At 38.2% G+C, this 17,140-nt stretch overlaps 1 protein-coding gene across 2 annotated transcripts in view; it reads right to left on the bottom strand.

The window, feature by feature from the left end:
- The window catches only part of LOC101414174 (zinc finger protein 596-like), a 65,133-nt gene that overhangs the window by 11,873 nt on the left and 36,120 nt on the right, over nucleotides 1–17,140 (bottom strand). For both annotated transcript variants that reach the window (XM_058307727.1, XM_058307726.1), the window contains exons 3-5: nucleotides 6,299–6,397; nucleotides 5,426–5,508; nucleotides 3,276–3,402 (exon numbers count right to left, since the gene is read on the bottom strand). In XM_058307727.1, the coding sequence (XP_058163710.1) occupies nucleotides 3,276–3,402; nucleotides 5,426–5,458 (160 nt within the window). In that variant the 5' untranslated portion in view covers nucleotides 5,459–5,508; nucleotides 6,299–6,397. The remainder of the gene's footprint in view (nucleotides 1–3,275; nucleotides 3,403–5,425; nucleotides 5,509–6,298; nucleotides 6,398–17,140) is intronic.

Genomic DNA, 17,140 nt, shown 5'->3' with positions numbered 1-17,140 from the left:
GTTGCCTTGGGTGGTACTGCAGGGACAGATGCTGGACATTGTATGTCCTGCCATGGCCACTGGGTGGACTGGGGGAGGGTGCAAAGTACAATGTAAACCATTATCCATGTGGTGCAGCAGTGCTCCAAAATGTATTCACCAAATGCAATGAATGTTCCACAATGATGACAGAGGTTGTTGATGTGGGGGGAGTGAGATGGGGGAGGGGTAGGAGGTATACGGGAATATTATATTTTTTGAATGTAACATTTTTAAAGAAAAGAAAAAACACATGAAAAGATGCTGAAAATCACTAGCTATTAGGGAAATGAAAATCTAAACTACAGTGAGATTCCTTCTTATACCCATTAGACTGGTAGCTATTAAAATGCAAAGGACTACAAATGTTCAAGAGGATGTGGAGGAAAGGGAACACTTATCTGCTGCTGATAGGAATGTAGAATTATATAGCCATTGTGGAGGACACTTTGGTGATTTCTCAGAAAACTAAATATAAATTTGCCATGTGATCCAGCAAACCCACATCTGGGTATGTATCCAGAGGTACTGAAAGTAGAGACATGAACTGATACATGCACACCAATGTTCATAGTGGCATTATTCACTGTTGCCAAAAGTTGGAAGAAACCCAAATGTCCACCAACAGATGAATAGATTAAAAAAATTATGATATATATGCATAACGGAATATTACTCAGCTGTAAGAAGGAATGTCCATCAACAGAATTATGGATAAGCAAACTGTAGTATATGCATGTAATAGAATCTTACATAGCTATAAGAATGCATGGAGTATAAACACATGTGATAACATGGATGGATCTTGAAGGCCTTACGTTGAGTGAAGGAAGCCAGTCCCTGAAGGACAAATATTACATGACCTCACTGATAGGAATTAGACAAATTGAGCAGACTCACAGAACTAGAGCCTGGATAAAGGTTTACAGGAGACAGGAAGAGAGTAGATACTGGTGAGCTGATGCTCATATGGGCAAAATCTACAATAAGATGGATGGTTGTAATTGTGCAGTGGCTGTGTGACAATGGTGCAGTGATATGACTGGATTCAGTGGTGCTGCCTTGAGGGGATGTAGTGTAGGGAGGTTGGGCTGGACTATCCATGGAACTGGGAGAAGTTTTGGGGGAAGGAGCAGGTGAACCCTTGGGATTTGCAGACTTGTGGTTAAAACTACAATGTTGGAAATGTTCTTTTGACAAATATGGCAGTGAAGAGTTACCGGTGTAGGGTGTTGGATGTGGTAGGTTTATGGGACTGAGCACACATGGGGCAGGATTCTATGTAATATGTAACATTCATCTTGTCATACTGTGCTGTATCAGTGGGTGTTTACAAAATAAACAAGAAAACATCAAACTCCCATCCTGAGTAGTCCTGATATAGTCTCAATTAAAGGAACAAGAATCCCTCAAGAAAAAAGAATCTTATTTTACAAAATTGAAACTTAGTGGTTACTATGGGTTCTCAGAGGAGAGGAAGGGACGAATATAATAGATGAACTGGGCATTTTCAGGGCATTAGAATTATTCAGCATGTTACAGCAATAACAGATACAGGCCTCTTCAAATAAAACACTGGGGGAGTATATGCAAGAAGATGTCATGTACATGCAACAGATAAAAGATAAAAATTTTTACTACTACAAATTTATTTTTGGTACTTTGTTATTTTTTTCATTTTCTTATTAATGTTGTTTGGCTATTTTGTTAGCTTTATGCTTGGAGAGGATCACAAGAGGGCCACAACAGTGGTAGGGAAGGATCACTGGTGTGGGGTGTCAGTGTTGGGGGCATGCATGGGAAGGGGTTCACCAGGAATATGCCTTTAAGGCATATGAATATGTTCAAGTGCTCATGAGGCATTGTCTCAGTGGGTAGAGAGCCACATGATAACCAAAGAATACTTAATTCCCATCCTGGGGAGTCCTGCTACATTCTCAAATAGGACAGCAAGAATCCCCCGAGTGCAAGGGCAGTGCCTAGTGAAGGAAGACAACATTATGCCAGGCCTTTGATCTTGATGATTGTACTTATGAACCTTTACTTGTGAAATTGAAACTTAGCCAAGTATTATAAATTGCCTAAGAGTTACCTCCTGAAAACCTCCTTGTTGCTCAAATGTGACCTCTCTCTAAGACAAATAGCATATAAATGCACTACTTTCCCCCACCATGGGACATGACTCCTGAGGATGAGACTCCGTGGCACTTATGGATTGTTACCAGGCACCAACTAGCTATGCTAGCAATGCAGATGGAAAAAGACTTTGACCAAAAGAGGGAAATGGTTAATATAAATGAGTTTCTATGGCTAAGAGATTTCAAAGTGAGTCAGGAGGTCATTCCAGAGGTTATGCTTATGCAAGTCTCAGCAGTATCTCATTGACTGCCATAGTAAACAGACCCTCAAATAGTAGGGTTTCTGAAGGTTCTAGAGACATCCAGAAACTATTATAAGACAGACGGCTCAGGAATTCAGCACTATGTCAGTGGGCTTTACTTTAGAGTTTATGATACCAGTGTAATAGAGTTGGACTCATTTGTATATTCATACACATGGCTCTTCTGCCACTTTTGTTTGAGGCTATATTTGACATTATACTTGATGGATGTGTGTCCCAGAGACTTAGAGTTTGGTCCATCTGTGTGCCAGTTAGCCCTGAATTTCAGTGGAGAAGTAGCACCTACTCTACAGTACATTGGATTCACCCAGAGCAGCTGACAAGGAGATGCTGATAGACAACACAGATCCCAAGGAACACAGAGTGTCTGCAACTGCAGGTAGGATAGTACACTAATGACCACTGTTGATGTGGGAGGGAGAGGGAGTGGGCATATGGAATCTCTTATACATTATGTAGCATTTATGTAATCTAAAGTGTCATTAAAGATAAAAAATAATTAAAGAAAATATTCATTGAGTTCTAAGCACAGCTCTTAGTGTTGGAAATTGAAATTCAAGAAAGACATTGAGTTGTTGTCTAGAAGATTAACTCTACTGGGATGAACTAGATGCAAATAAAAAAATACCCATTCATTTAGGTAGTTTAATTTTTATAACACAATATAATTCTAATAAAATTATAGAACATTAAAATATGAGAAATATAGAGATTATACAATATGGAGAAGCTGATTTAGATATTGAAACAAATGGAAGATGGTTCATGATAAATATATAAGTAGATAGATTAGATAGATAGATGGTAGATAGGTAAGAGGTAGATATAGTTGGTAAATAAATTTTAAGAGTCTCACCTACTGAGACCAGATTACTGATATTCTCCAGCATCACTTCTCTGAACAGCTTTCTCTGGGGTGTATCCAACAGGTCCCACTCTTCCTGGGTAAAGTCTACAGCCACATCCTTGAAGGTCACTAACTCCTAAAACATCACAGAAATTTGTGTTCATAAAGGGTTATCTGGGAAACGGACTTTGGCCCAGTGGTTAGGGCATCCGTCTACCACATGGGAGGCCCGCGGTTCAAGCCCCGGGCCTCCTTGACCCGTGTGGAGCTGGCCCATGCGCAGCGCTGATGCGCGCAAGGAGTGCTGTGCCACGCAAGGGTGTCCCCCACGTAGGGGAGCCCCACGCGCAAGGAGTGCACCCGTAAGGAGAGCAGCCCAGTGCCAGGAGGGAGCAGCAAGCCGAGGAATGGCGCCGCCCACACTTCCCGTGCCGCTGACGACAACAGAAGCGGACAAAGAAACAAGACACAGCAAAAAGACACAGAAAACAGACAACCGGGGGAGGGGAATTAAATAAATAAATAAAAATAAATCTTTAAAAAAAACAAAACAAAACAGGGTTATCTACTTACCAACGTCTTAGGTGTGAGATACAAAATAATAGCATTAAAGAAGGAGAAATTGTGTATAAAACTCAATATGTTTATGGAGTTTTAGAAACATCATTATCAATGCTGAACTGTCACCTGCCTTTCAGATGCACTCACAGACACATAAATACTCTGAATACATACTCCATTGTAAAAGAAAATCACATGATATGAGGTGTGATATATACTTGGAAATTTCCCAGTAAACTTGTAATTCTGCCTTCTTGCTGCTGATTATAGAGTTTACGTTCAGTCATTCATAACTAAATCAGTCTTTCTCAACAATTTTAAGTAAAAATTTACACATATTATAAGGCAAGCAATACCCATGACATTTCATTTTTAAAAAATGAATATGGTTAGATTATTCCCCTAAATAAAGGAACTCAGTTGCTTCTCTCATTTAAAAATTGTTTCAGAATGTTATGAATTTTTACAAATACAATAAATTAATGTGAGAACTGATTCCTATCTAAAAATCAATTCACAGTTCTATTACTCATTAAAATGGCAGGGAACCTTAAAATATCCATACTTCTGCAAAACTGAATAGGTTTCATACAGAAATCAGGATCAGTAAGGCCTCCTTTCTTCAGTGCTATATATCTCAAATATTCATTACAGTGTATAGGTACAGATGGTTCAGGGTCACAAGCCAGGGACTCCTGAGATGGTTGTACTGATACATGGCCTTAGATTGACCATTCCTGTGGTAGGAGACCTCCCAATCTAAACTTTTCTGGGGTCTAAAAATACCAGTTTTCATTTTCTCACTTTTATCTCATCTCATATGCCTGTGAAAATATTAAAATAATCCTTTTCATTGTTTCCAGAAATTCTTCAAAAATTTTCACAATGACATAAATTTTATTTTACCTACTATAGAGTGCCTGAATCCACAGCCACAACGAAGGAAAGAATAATTCCTATAAATTGCATCCATTTATAGAATTTGAGAAAATTGAATTTGGGAAATTTGAACAACAGTGGCAAGAGGATTTCAGTTTTATTTTTAAAAAATATTTCAAAATGTGTAAATATATTCCATCAAAACTTTAAGAAAATTAAACTTGGGGAAAATAAATAAATGGTTCTTCATTTTCTTTAATTTAATAAACTTCTCATGTGCTTCTGGCAAATATGCCTTACCCTACACCCCAGTACCTGTGATGTCAGATTGACTGAATGCAGAAGCTGAAAACTCAGCCTCTCTTCTGACTGTATAATTCTCTTCACAGTTATCTCTATCACTTCTATTCATCACCTGCCTAAACCAATCTCAAACACTAACATGGTTCATGAATTCATTATTTATTAAATTAGGCCAAGGGTTGGGTGAGAAAAATGAAACATCTATCATCTTTTCAAAGAATATCTAGCCTATATGATGGTTGGAAAATTATTCATTGATCAGTCCTTAATTACCATAATTATTGAGTATTGTATAAACTTAAGTTCAGATTCCTGAATAAATTCTGAATACAGTTGGGAATTCCACACCAGTAGGACAAATACTACCATCTGCTGGAAACAGAGGTACAATTTCAGTTGAAGAATTCCCTACTCACTTGTGAGAGCATTGCCAATTCCTTAGCTGACATCTATCTTCATCTGGATCATCACTCACAACTGGGAAATGAGGTGAGCAAAGCTAGGAGTGGAGAAAGAAGACAAGAGTCAAGTCCTAACCATAATTTTCAGACCCACCAGTCATGAATGCCAAACACTTTACTTGGGAGTATCCCTAGCCCGATCAAGAAGAGGAACATGATGTATGCTCCAAGGGAAATATAGGAAGCACTTTCCTTTACCTCAGACTTGTCTTCTCTGGCTAATAAATTTGATATAAGTACCTTCATTGTACAGATAAGAACATGAAAATCCATGAATTTTATTAATTAGCCCATGATGGTCAGAGAATTCTTCCCTGACTCCAAGACATAGGAATCCCTGACAAAATCTCATCTGGAATTAAGTTCTCACCACAAGAGGAAACAGACTGGAATTTCTCATTTATAATTATTCTTGCTTTTTGCACTAGCACTGGTTCTATCACATGCATTTCTGTCTTCTGGATTCTCATTCACTTCCTGCTCTATCATGAACCTGACATTACATATACGATTGGGAGGCAGGGCAAGATGGCATCAGAATAAGTGCACCTTCATCATCTTCCCTACAAAAAACTGAGGGGGGAAAATCTCTGCCTGAGTGAGTGGTTTTGGAAACCCACACAGCAGGAGGCTTTTGAACATCATTCTGGAGAGAGTGCAGCAAAAAGAGTGATTGCTCAAGGTAAAACCAAGGGTTTCTGGTGCTTGTGCTTGAAGCTGTGTGAAAGCTAAACCCTTCCCTTAGGGCTGGTAGTTATGGCATTCCCTGAATACTGTCGGTCACACAGAGGCTTTTTTTGAACCCCACATTCCCCAAAACCCACATACCTTGAATCTGTGTCTGGTAAAGGGTGCAGAAGGACCCAAGGAATGCAGGTTCAACTGTCTGGTCCCCAGTTTTTGAGCTTTGAGGAGCACACTAGCAAGCTTAAAGAGAAAATAGGAAGAGGTGAGGTGAATCTCCTGAGGTGGCCCGATTTACCTAAACACCCTGAATTCGGGAAAATTGGTCAAGAAGAAGGTGGAGTCAGGCAATTAATGATTCCTGTGCAACACACTTAAGGGAGGGGGACAGTAGGAGGTGCTTGGTAGGATTCCAGTAGCATATTTAGGGTTCCTGGCAAGGTGTGGATACTCTTTCTCAAAAAGACTGAGAATCAATATTTTCTGTGGTGAGTTGGTTCACCAGGGTCCAGAATCTCAGAGGGGAGCTCTAACACAGGCTTTGTGCTGCCCCATGAGAGAGGGAAGTGAGGAAGGGAGAAAGGGGGAAGGACAGATTCCTAGTTTATTCAATTGCAAAAAGGACTACTTGCTTGAGGGCTTGTCTGTTTTTTTTCTTTTAATTTGTTTGTTTTCTTGTCTTTCCTTCCTCTTTATCCCCTCACCCATTTTTTCTTTTTATTTTTTCTGTTAAGTTCTGCTGAAGTTGTTTCTTGTTTACTGTGCTTCCCCATCCTCAATTTCCTATTTTCTGTTTGTAATGATTTTGGCTACCAGTGTTATCTCCTTTCATTTACATCTTTCTATCTTCCATCTTCTGTTGTTGCTCTTACATTCCACCTCTCCTTGTTTAGCCTGAATTTTTCTGGCTTTTTATTTCTAACACCTCTATTCTATTTTCTATATTTTATTCATTCTTTATGTTATGGTCCTTCCTTTTCTCTTTCCCTCTCTCATGATCAAATTGGCCTTTTAATTCATACTATATTCTTCCCTATATTCAGCTTCCCATCTCTTTGTAGGTACTCCACTGTTTTATTCTTATACCTCTACACAGATTACATGATTTTAATATTCTTTCAGCTAGGTCATATATGGTTTTCCTGGTGACATTTACTATGATACTACAATTATACTTTCCCTTTTCTTACCTCTTTCACTTTCCCTGGTCTTAACATTTTTCCTTCAAGGGAACTTAAAAAACAATGAGGAAATAGAATAATAAGAAGAAAATGACAGAGAAGACTTAACATATGCACAAAAACAGCACCTAAATAAAACACAAGATTAGAGGGAGAAGCTAATGAACTGAACAAACCCATCAAGATAAAATGATGACCAGACAGCAAAAAACCAACTGACTGACCAAACAAACAAACCATACCAATAATCAGAAAGACATAGTGTAAACCATTGAACAAACTAAAAACCAGGAAGAAGAACAGAACATCAGACAACTAATCAAAGCTCTCCAAACAGAAAGTGGCCACAGTAGCTGCTGAGGGTAGGGAAAGAGAAGAAGGGATATGATGTGGGGGCATTTTGAGGACTTGGAATTGTCCTGGGTGGTACTGCAGGGACAGTTGCTGGACATCGTATGTCCTGCCATGGCCCACTGGGTGGACTGGGGTGAGTGTAAACTTTAACATAAACCATTATCCATGAGGTGCAGCAGTGCTCCAAAATGTATTCACCAAATGCAATGACTGTCCCATGATGATGAAAGAGGTTGTTGATGTGGGAGGAGTGCAGTGAGGGGTGTGGGGTATATATTGGGAACTCATATTTTTTTAATGTAACATTTAAAAAAAACATATAGAGAAAAAAGCCCTCTAAACAAATATCATGGGTCAACTTAATGAAGTGAAGGAAGAGATTATGCATATTAAGAAAACACTTGGAGAACTAACAGAAGAAATTGTAAACATATACAAAAAGATAATGGATATGATACTGATGAATGGCACAATCCAAGAAAAAAAAACCAAAACACTCTCAGCAAATATCAGATTAGAAGAGGCAGAGGAAAGAATTAGTGATGTGGAAGACAGTATAACTGAAATAAAACAGAAAGTAGAATGATAGGTAAAAAGAAAAAATACATCAGGGATTGTGTTGAATAGCAACACAAAACACACAAACACACACATTATAGGCATCCCAGAAGGATAGAGAAGGGAAAGGGGACAGAAAGGGTGTTGGAGGAAATAATGGCTGAAAAATTCCCAAAAGTATGAAGGGAGATGGATGAACAGGTCCAGGAAACACAATGCACTCCAAACACCATAAATCCCAACAGGCCTACCCCAAGACATATACTTTTCAAATTATCCAATGCTCAAGACAAAGAGAAAATACAGAAAGCAAGAGAAAAGAGACCGTTCACATACAAGGGAAGTTCAATAAAATAAAGTGCTGATTTCTCATCTGAAATCATGGAGGCAAGAAGTCAGTGGTATGACATAGTAAAGGTACTAAAAGAAAAAAAAATTCCAGTCAAGAATACTCTATTCAGCAAAGCTGGTATTCAAAAATGACAAGAGATTTCAGAATATTCACAGATAAACAGAAACTAAGAGAGTATGCCAATAAAAAACCTGCCCCTCAAGAAATACTAAAGGGAGTACTTCAGGAGGAAAGAAAAAAAAAAAAAAAGCAGGAGAGACAGAGTTGGAGGAGAGTGTGACAAAAACTAAAAAGACAAAAAGAAGTAAAAACAACATATGATGTACACAAATCCAAAGAAAATATGGCTAATGTAAGTAATTCCTTGAGAGTAGTAACACTGAATGCCAATTAATTAAACTCACTTGTCAAGAGACACAGATTGCTAGAATGGATAATGAATTATGACCCATCTACATGTTGCTTACATGAAACCCACCTTAGACCCAGGGAGTCAAGGAGGTTGAAAGTGAATAGCTGGAAAACAATCTTAGAAGCAAACAGCCAAAAATGACAGGGTACCTATACTAATATCTGACAAAATAGACCTTAAGTAACACTATTGTGAGAGACAAAGGCAGATACTATATATTAATAAAAAGGGCAATCTTTCAAGAAGAAAGAACAATCATAACCCTTTGTGCACCTAATCACATATACCTCAAAATATGTTAGGTAAACACTGGAAAACTAAAAGATGGAAATAACGCCTCTACATTTATAGTGAGGGACTTTAATGTATCATAATCACAATTAGATAGAACATCTCAATGGAGAATCAATAAAGAAACAAACATTTGGATAATATATTAGAGGATCTGGATTTAATAGACATATACAGAATAACACACCAAAATACACCAGGGTATAGATTCTTCTCAACAGCACAAGGATCATTCTCCAAGATAGACCACATTCTAGGGCACAGAAAATGTCTCTATGAATTCATAAAGATTGAAACCATACAAAACTATTTCTCTGACCACAGTGGAATGAAGCTAGAAATCTGCAAGGGCCAGAGAACCAGATTAGGCACAAAGATATGGAAGTTAAGCAACACACTCGTAGACAAACAGTGGCTTGAGGAGGAAATCTCAAAAGAAATCAGTAACTACTTTGAAACCAATGAAAATGACAACACAACATATCAAAACTTATGGGATGCATCTAAAGCTGTACTGAGAGGAAAATGCATAGCCAGTAATTCAGATATCAAAAAAAGAAAGAGCTAAAATTAAAGACCTAAGTGTACATTTGGGAGAATTAGGAAAAAACACACAAAATAATCCCAAGGGAAGAAGAAAGAAATAAATAATAAATATCAGAACAGAACTAAATGAAATAGAAAATAAGAAAGCACTAGAAACAAAGAGTTTGTTCTTTGAGATCAATAAAATTGTCAAACGTTAGCTAGACTAATACACATAAAAAGAGAGAAGCTACAAATACACAAAATAAGAAATGAGAAAGTGGATATTATCGCTGACCCCAGAGAAATAATGACTGTTATAAGAGGATACATTGAAAAACTATGTCAACAAGAAAGACAATGTACTGGAAATGGATAAATTCCTAGAAACATCTAAACAGTCTACATTGATGAAAGAAGAAATTAATGATCTCAACAAATCAATCACAAGTGAAGAGATAGAATCAGTCATTAAAAACCTCACAACAAAGAAGAGCCCTGGGCCAGACAGCTTCACAGCTGAATTTTACCAAATATTCCAGAAAGAATTAACAGCAATCTCAAAAAAAACTCTTTCAAAAAACTGCAATAGAAGGAACATTGTGCAGCTCATTCTATGATGCCAACATTATCCTAATATCAAAGCCAAACAAAGACACCACAAGAAAAGAAAATTATAGATCAATCTTTCTAATGATCCTAGATTCTAAAATCCTAAAAAATACACAACCCTTTCTAATCATATTGAACAACACATCTAATGAATTATACACCATGACCACGTGGGTTTTATTCCTGGTATGCAAGGATGGTTCAACATAAGAAAATTACTCAATGTAATACACCACATAAACATCAAAAGAAAAAAATATGTGATAATATCTACAGATGTAGAAAAAACATTTGACCAAAAACAGTTCCTTTTACTGATAAAAACACTGCAAAAGATAAGAATAGAAGGAAACTTTCTGAATATGACAATGGGTATATGTGAGAAACCAAAAGCTAACATCATTTCCAATGGTGAAATCCTAAAATCTTTCCCTTTAAGATCAGGAACAAGACAAGGATGCCCACTATCACCCCAACTATTTATTATTGTGTTAGTAGTACTTGCTCAAGCACTGAGGCAAGAACCATATATAAAAGGCACACAAATTGGAAAGGAAGAAGTCAAACTGCCATTTGCAGATGACATGACCCCATACGTACAGAGCCCTGAGATATCAACAACAAAGCTTTTAGAACTTATAAATGGGTTCATTAAAGTCACAGGTTATAAGGTAAATGTGCGAAAATCAGCAGCATTTCTGTACACTAATAATGAGCAATCTGAGGAGGAAATCAAGGGAAAAAAATACCTTTCACAAAAGTAGCTAAAAAAATAAAATCCCTAGGAATAAATTTAAAGATGTAAATGATTATAAACAAAAAACTACAGAACACTGTTAAAGAAAGTCAAAGAAGACAAATAAATGGAATATTATTCCCTGTTCATGGATAGGAAGACTAAATATCATTAAGATGTCCATCCTACACAAATTGACCTATAGATTGAATGCAATCCCAATAAAAATCCACACAGCATCTTTTAATGAACTGGAAAACTGAGTATGAAATTTATTTGGAAGGGAAAGTCAGCCCAAATAGCAAAAGACACATTGAAAATGAAAAATGAAATAGTTGAATCACACTACCTGACTATAAAACATACTACAAATCTATAGTGTTTAAAATGGCATTGTATTGGCACAAAGACAGACATACTGTGCAAAGGAATAAAACTGAGAGTTCTGATATAGATTCTCACATATACAGTCATCTGATACTTAATAAGGCTACCAAACCCACTCAACTGGGAGAAGATGGCCTCTTCAACAACAAATGGTGCTTGGAGAATTGGATATCCATATGCAAAAGAGTGAAAGAGGATTATTATATCACCTTATACAAAAATCAATTCAAGATGGATCAAAGTTCTAAATATAAGAGCCAAGCAGTGGGGCAAGATGGCATCTGACTGAGTGTACCTCATAATCTCTCCTACAAAGAATTGGCTGAGTAGGGCTGTTTTGGGGGCTTGCAAGGCAGGAGGTGTCTGGACATTGATATGGAGAGACTGTGACAGAAGTAGTGCTTGCTAAAGGTAGAAATTTGGGTTTCTAACACAGAGGTTGGAAGTTGTGGGGAGGCAGGGCCCTTCCTCCTAGGGCTGGCAGCTGCAGTGTTCCCTGAAAACTATAGTTGTGTGGCAGTGTTCCCAAGCCTCATGTTCCCCAGTGCATGGTTCCCAGGTCCATGTCCCCTAAACCTCCATAGCCCATCCTCCACAGATCCACATACCTTGAGTCCACAATATTCTGGACTTCCCTTTCCTGAATCTAGTGCTCCCTGACATCTGGGATTACTCTAGGCCTCTAGTTTTAGACTGACTCTGTGAGTGGGAGGGATTTGGTGGGAGGTGCAGCAGAGGCAGTGGGTGAGTGTGGGTTCAATTTTCTGGTCTTTCCCTCCACTTTTTTTTGCCCTTGGAGGAGAGTACCAGCTGGCTTGGGGAGAGCCTGGCAAGAAAGGACTGGCAAATCTGCTGAGAAAGTCCAATTTACCTAAAAGTACTGGGATAGGAAAATTGGTCTGGGAGAAGGGGGAGTCAGAAAATCAATTAGCCCTCCTCTAGTACACCTAAGGGACTGTAGGAGGTGCTTTCCAAGATTCCAATAGCATATTTGGGGTCCCTGGTGAGACTTGGGCACTCTCTCACTGGTAATAAAGAGTCATTGTTTTCTGTGTTGAGCAGGTTCACCAAGGACCCACTTGAATCTCCTACTGGACCCCTCACACAGCTTTCCTGCTTCCCTGGGAGAGAGGGAAGTGAGGAAGGGACAAAGGGAGAACATCAGATTCCCAAGCATTTTATTTAACTGCAAAGAGCATTCCTTCCTTTCACTTGGTGTGTTTTTGTTGTTGTTGTTGGTTTGTCTTCTTGTTTTTCCTTCCTCTTTATCCCCCCCCTTGTTCTTTTCTTTGTTCTTTTTCTTTTTCTTCCATGCTTCCCTCCTCCATTTTTTTATCCCCTCTCTCCCCTTTTTCCCCTTCCTTTCTCTTCTTTTTCATATTTTTTTTATATTAGGTGCTTCAGGGAGCACTTCATATTCACTGTGTTTCCTCATCCTCCATTTCCTCTTTCCTGTGTGTATTGATTTTGGCCACACTATTCCCTTTCCTCTACATCTTTCTATCCTTCATCATTTATTGTTTCTCTTATATTCTACTTCTCTTTGTTTGGTCCCCAATTTTTCAGACTTTTTATTTCTAATACCTTTGTCCTGTTTTCTGTCTTTTATTCACTCTTTATATTATTGTCTTTCTTTTCTCTTTCCCTTTCTCCTGAACACACTGGTCTTTTAATTCATACTACCTTCCACCCCACATTCAGTTTACTCTATCATTATAGGAACTCTACTCTACTTACTGTTATAACTTTATACAGCTTACATGAATCCAATATCCATTTTCCTAGATCTCACATGGTTCCTCTGTTAACATTTACTATCAATTACTAGTATTAAACATTTTCTTTTCTTACTCCTTTTGATATCTCAGGCCATAATATTTTCCATCAAGTGAACTTAGCCAAAAATGAGGAAATATAATAAGAAGAACAAAGTGAGAAAGGGAAGAGTTAACATGCTTGCAAAAACAACTAATTAACCCCAAATCTAGACAAAGAAGTTAAGGAACTGATTAAACCCATCAAGATAAAATGATGACCAGATGGCAAGAAAAAACTACAAACCAAACCAATAATTAGGAAAACATGGCCCAATCCAGAGAACAAACTAAAAACCAGGAAGAGGAGCAGAACATCAGACATGTAATTAAAGCTCTCAAAACATATATTAGGGATGAATTTGATGAAGTAAGGGAAGAGATTAAGAATTTCAAGAAAACACTTGGAGAGAAAAACAGAAGAAATTGCAATCATACACAAAAAGATAATGGATATGACAGTGATGAACACAATTCAAGAAATCAAAAATACACTCTCAGCAAATAACAGGAGGTTCAAAGAGACAGAGGAAAGAATTAGCGATGTGAAAGACAGTACATCTGAAATCAATCAGATAGTAGAACTGATCAATAAAAAGATAGGAAAAATCCAGCTGGGACTTAGGGACCTGAATGACAATGCAAAATGCACAAACATATGGATTATAGGCATCACAGAAGGAGAACAGAAGGGAAAAGGGACAGAAGGGGTGTTGGAAGAAATAATGGCTGAGAACTTCCCAAATCTACTGAGGGAGATGGATGTACATGTGCAGGAAACACAACACACCCCAAACAACATAAATCCCAACAGGCCTACCACAACAGATATACTTGTTAAATTATCCAATGCTCAAGACAAAGAGAAAATACTAAAAGCAGCAAGAGAAAAGAGAACCATCACATACAAAGGAGGCTCCATAAAGTTGAGTGCTGATTTCACATTGGAAACCATGAAGGCAAGAAGGCAGTGTTATGATCTAAGTCAAGGTACTAAAAGAAAAATTTCCAACCAAGAAAACTATCCAGCTAAGTTGATATTCAAAAATGATGGAGAGTTCAAAGTTTTAACAGATAAACAGAAAGTAAGAGAGTATTCCAACAAGAATCCTGCCTTTTGAGAAATACTAAAGGGAGTTCTGCAGGAAGAAAGGAAAAAACAGGAGAGGCAGAGTTGGAGGAGAGTGTAAGAGCAACAAAAAAGAGAAAAAGTAATTACCATAATGCCTTTACAGTAATAACATTGAATGTTAATGGATTCATCTCCCTATCAAAAGGCATAGACTGACAGAATGGATAAAAAAAGTATGAGTAGTCTATATGTTGTCTACAAGAGACCTGCATCAGAGGTAAGGACACAACCAGGTGAAAATTGAAATGTTGGAAAAGATATTCCATGCAAAAGAAACCAAAAAAAAAGGGAGGTGGAATAGACCAGTTAAAAGTAAAATAAACTAATTAAGAAAAATTAAATTAAAAGTAAATTGGAGTATCAAAAAATTAAAAAATGAAAAAGCTTTGTTTTTGATGTTTTGTCTTCCATCACTGCAATGTGTTGCTCTGTATGTCCATTGGCAAGGCAACTTCTTCCATCTCTTCCTCAGTGTCTATGTCCTTTTTTTTCCTTTTTTTCCTAATTATTAACCTTGTCTTCACAAAAGTTTTAGATCACAGTAATTCATATATACAATATACTGTACTCCCACATATCCAACATAAGACACTTCATCCCTTCCCCAGCAATAATCTTTTTACATGTTCATACTATATTTAATTCCCCAGCAATAATCTTTTTACATGTTCATACTATATATAATTGAGGCAATAGCTTTCCAACAAGGTTACACTTGGGTTTACATTATGGTTTATATTTTAGACTATATAATTTTCTAAATTTTTAGTTATCTTATGTTTTACATTATGATTTACATTTTAGTATATAGACCCCTATACATTTTTGGTATAATTTAACATGCCCTATATCTATCCTTGCATAATCTTGTGGAACACTTCCTTTGCCCCACAGTTACAATGATTCCATCTATTCAATACCTCTTTCCCCCTCCCTTTAGGGTCCACAGTGACAATCAATTTCATTGCTTGAAGGGCCATATTCAGAGATACTTGCAACAATGTTAAGGGTTTGATATGCTCAACTGCCCTAATGCATTGGGAGCCACCATTTCTCTCGAGAGACACAATTCACTCTATTTGAGAACATCAGTCCTCCCCAGTATGTGGGTATACCTTCACTCTCATTGTATGGGTTTCCATCCAATGATATAACCTACTATCACAAAATGAGTTCTCACACACTCCCTAGAAGCCTGCCCTGTGTCAGATTCTCCACTGTAAGCATCCAAAACAGGTAACCTTCCTTATTATATTTTTGAAAAAGTTTTCTCAACATTATACTCTCAACCACATACCTGACCCATCACTATATTCCATTTTACTATTAATGGAACATGGCAATATATTGGGCTTCATTTTTGGAGAAGTTTTGGATCACAGAGAGGTTCAACAATGGCAAGGGAGGAATACTGGTGTGGGATGTTATTGATAGTGGGCACATGGCTGGGAGGGAGTTCTCCAGGGCATATATACAGGGGACATAAAAATGTTTGCATATTTTCATAGTGGTTATAATTAAAAATGACAACTGAGGGAGTGCTGAGTTCCTGGCCAGGGGAGCTCTATTACATTCCCTAATGGAAGAGCAACAATCCCACAAGTGTGATGGCAAAGAGCAAAAAAGAAGGATGGTCCAACAATGAGCCCTTGATACCAATGACTATTCTTGTGAGCCTGTGCATCTGAAATAAGAACTAGGCCTACAGCTGCAGGGTGCCTAAGAGTTACCTCCTGAGAGCCTCCATGTTGCTCAAATGTGGCCAGACTTGAAGCCAAAGTCAGCATGTGGATGCACTGCCTTCCCCCCAGCATGGGACATGACTCCTGGGGATAAGCCTCCCTGGTGCCAAGGGATTACTACCAAGTACCAACTGATGATGTAACTAGAAAATGACCTTGAATAAAAGGGTCAACTCAGACCAGAATATCTCAGCCTACATGTAATATCAGGAGTTAAAAACTGATTTTTGACCTTGAATAAAAGGGGAAATGGAAAGGACAAATGAGTTTATATGGCTGGAAAACAGGAGGTCATCAGAGGGTTTGCCCTTATGCACACCTCAGCAGAGTCCCAGAGACAGCTAAAGTAGATATAAGCCCACGTATTGGTTCTTCTGAGGGCTACAGAGACCCCAGGTTCTATGGTAATGGCAGACAGAGTTCAGTACCATGTCAGTTGGCCCTACTTTGGAGTTTGTGTTCCTGAATGTGATGGAGTTGGATTCAGATGTGATCTTTGTTCACAAGCCTCTCATGTTACTTTTACCAGACCTGTGGTTGGTGTTGGGGTGTAGTGTATACTCAGGGGACCTGAATCTCTGGCCTGTCCATGTGATAGCCAGGCCCTGAGCCTCAGCAGACTTGCAACTTCTGCCCTCTGGCTTATTGGACTTGCCCCAGCCAGCTAATGGGGAGGTGAGGAAGGTCGACTGCCACACCAGAGAGCCAAGAGTGCCTACAGCTGAAAGTGAGAGAATTGCATCCATCATCCATGTGGAGTCTGAGCTCCCTCTCAATACAGAAGTGGAGTGGACATAGCCATTCCAGTGTCCACAGGATGGAGGAATAAAGTATGGATTAGAGTGGACTTACCAATATTCTATTCATGAACTACTGTGATTGGTAATTGA

This window comes from Dasypus novemcinctus, chromosome 12, assembly GCF_030445035.2.
Source record: "Dasypus novemcinctus isolate mDasNov1 chromosome 12, mDasNov1.1.hap2, whole genome shotgun sequence".
Taxonomy (NCBI): Eukaryota; Metazoa; Chordata; class Mammalia; order Cingulata; family Dasypodidae; genus Dasypus; species Dasypus novemcinctus.
This window is presented reverse-complemented; position numbering and strand designations above follow the sequence as displayed.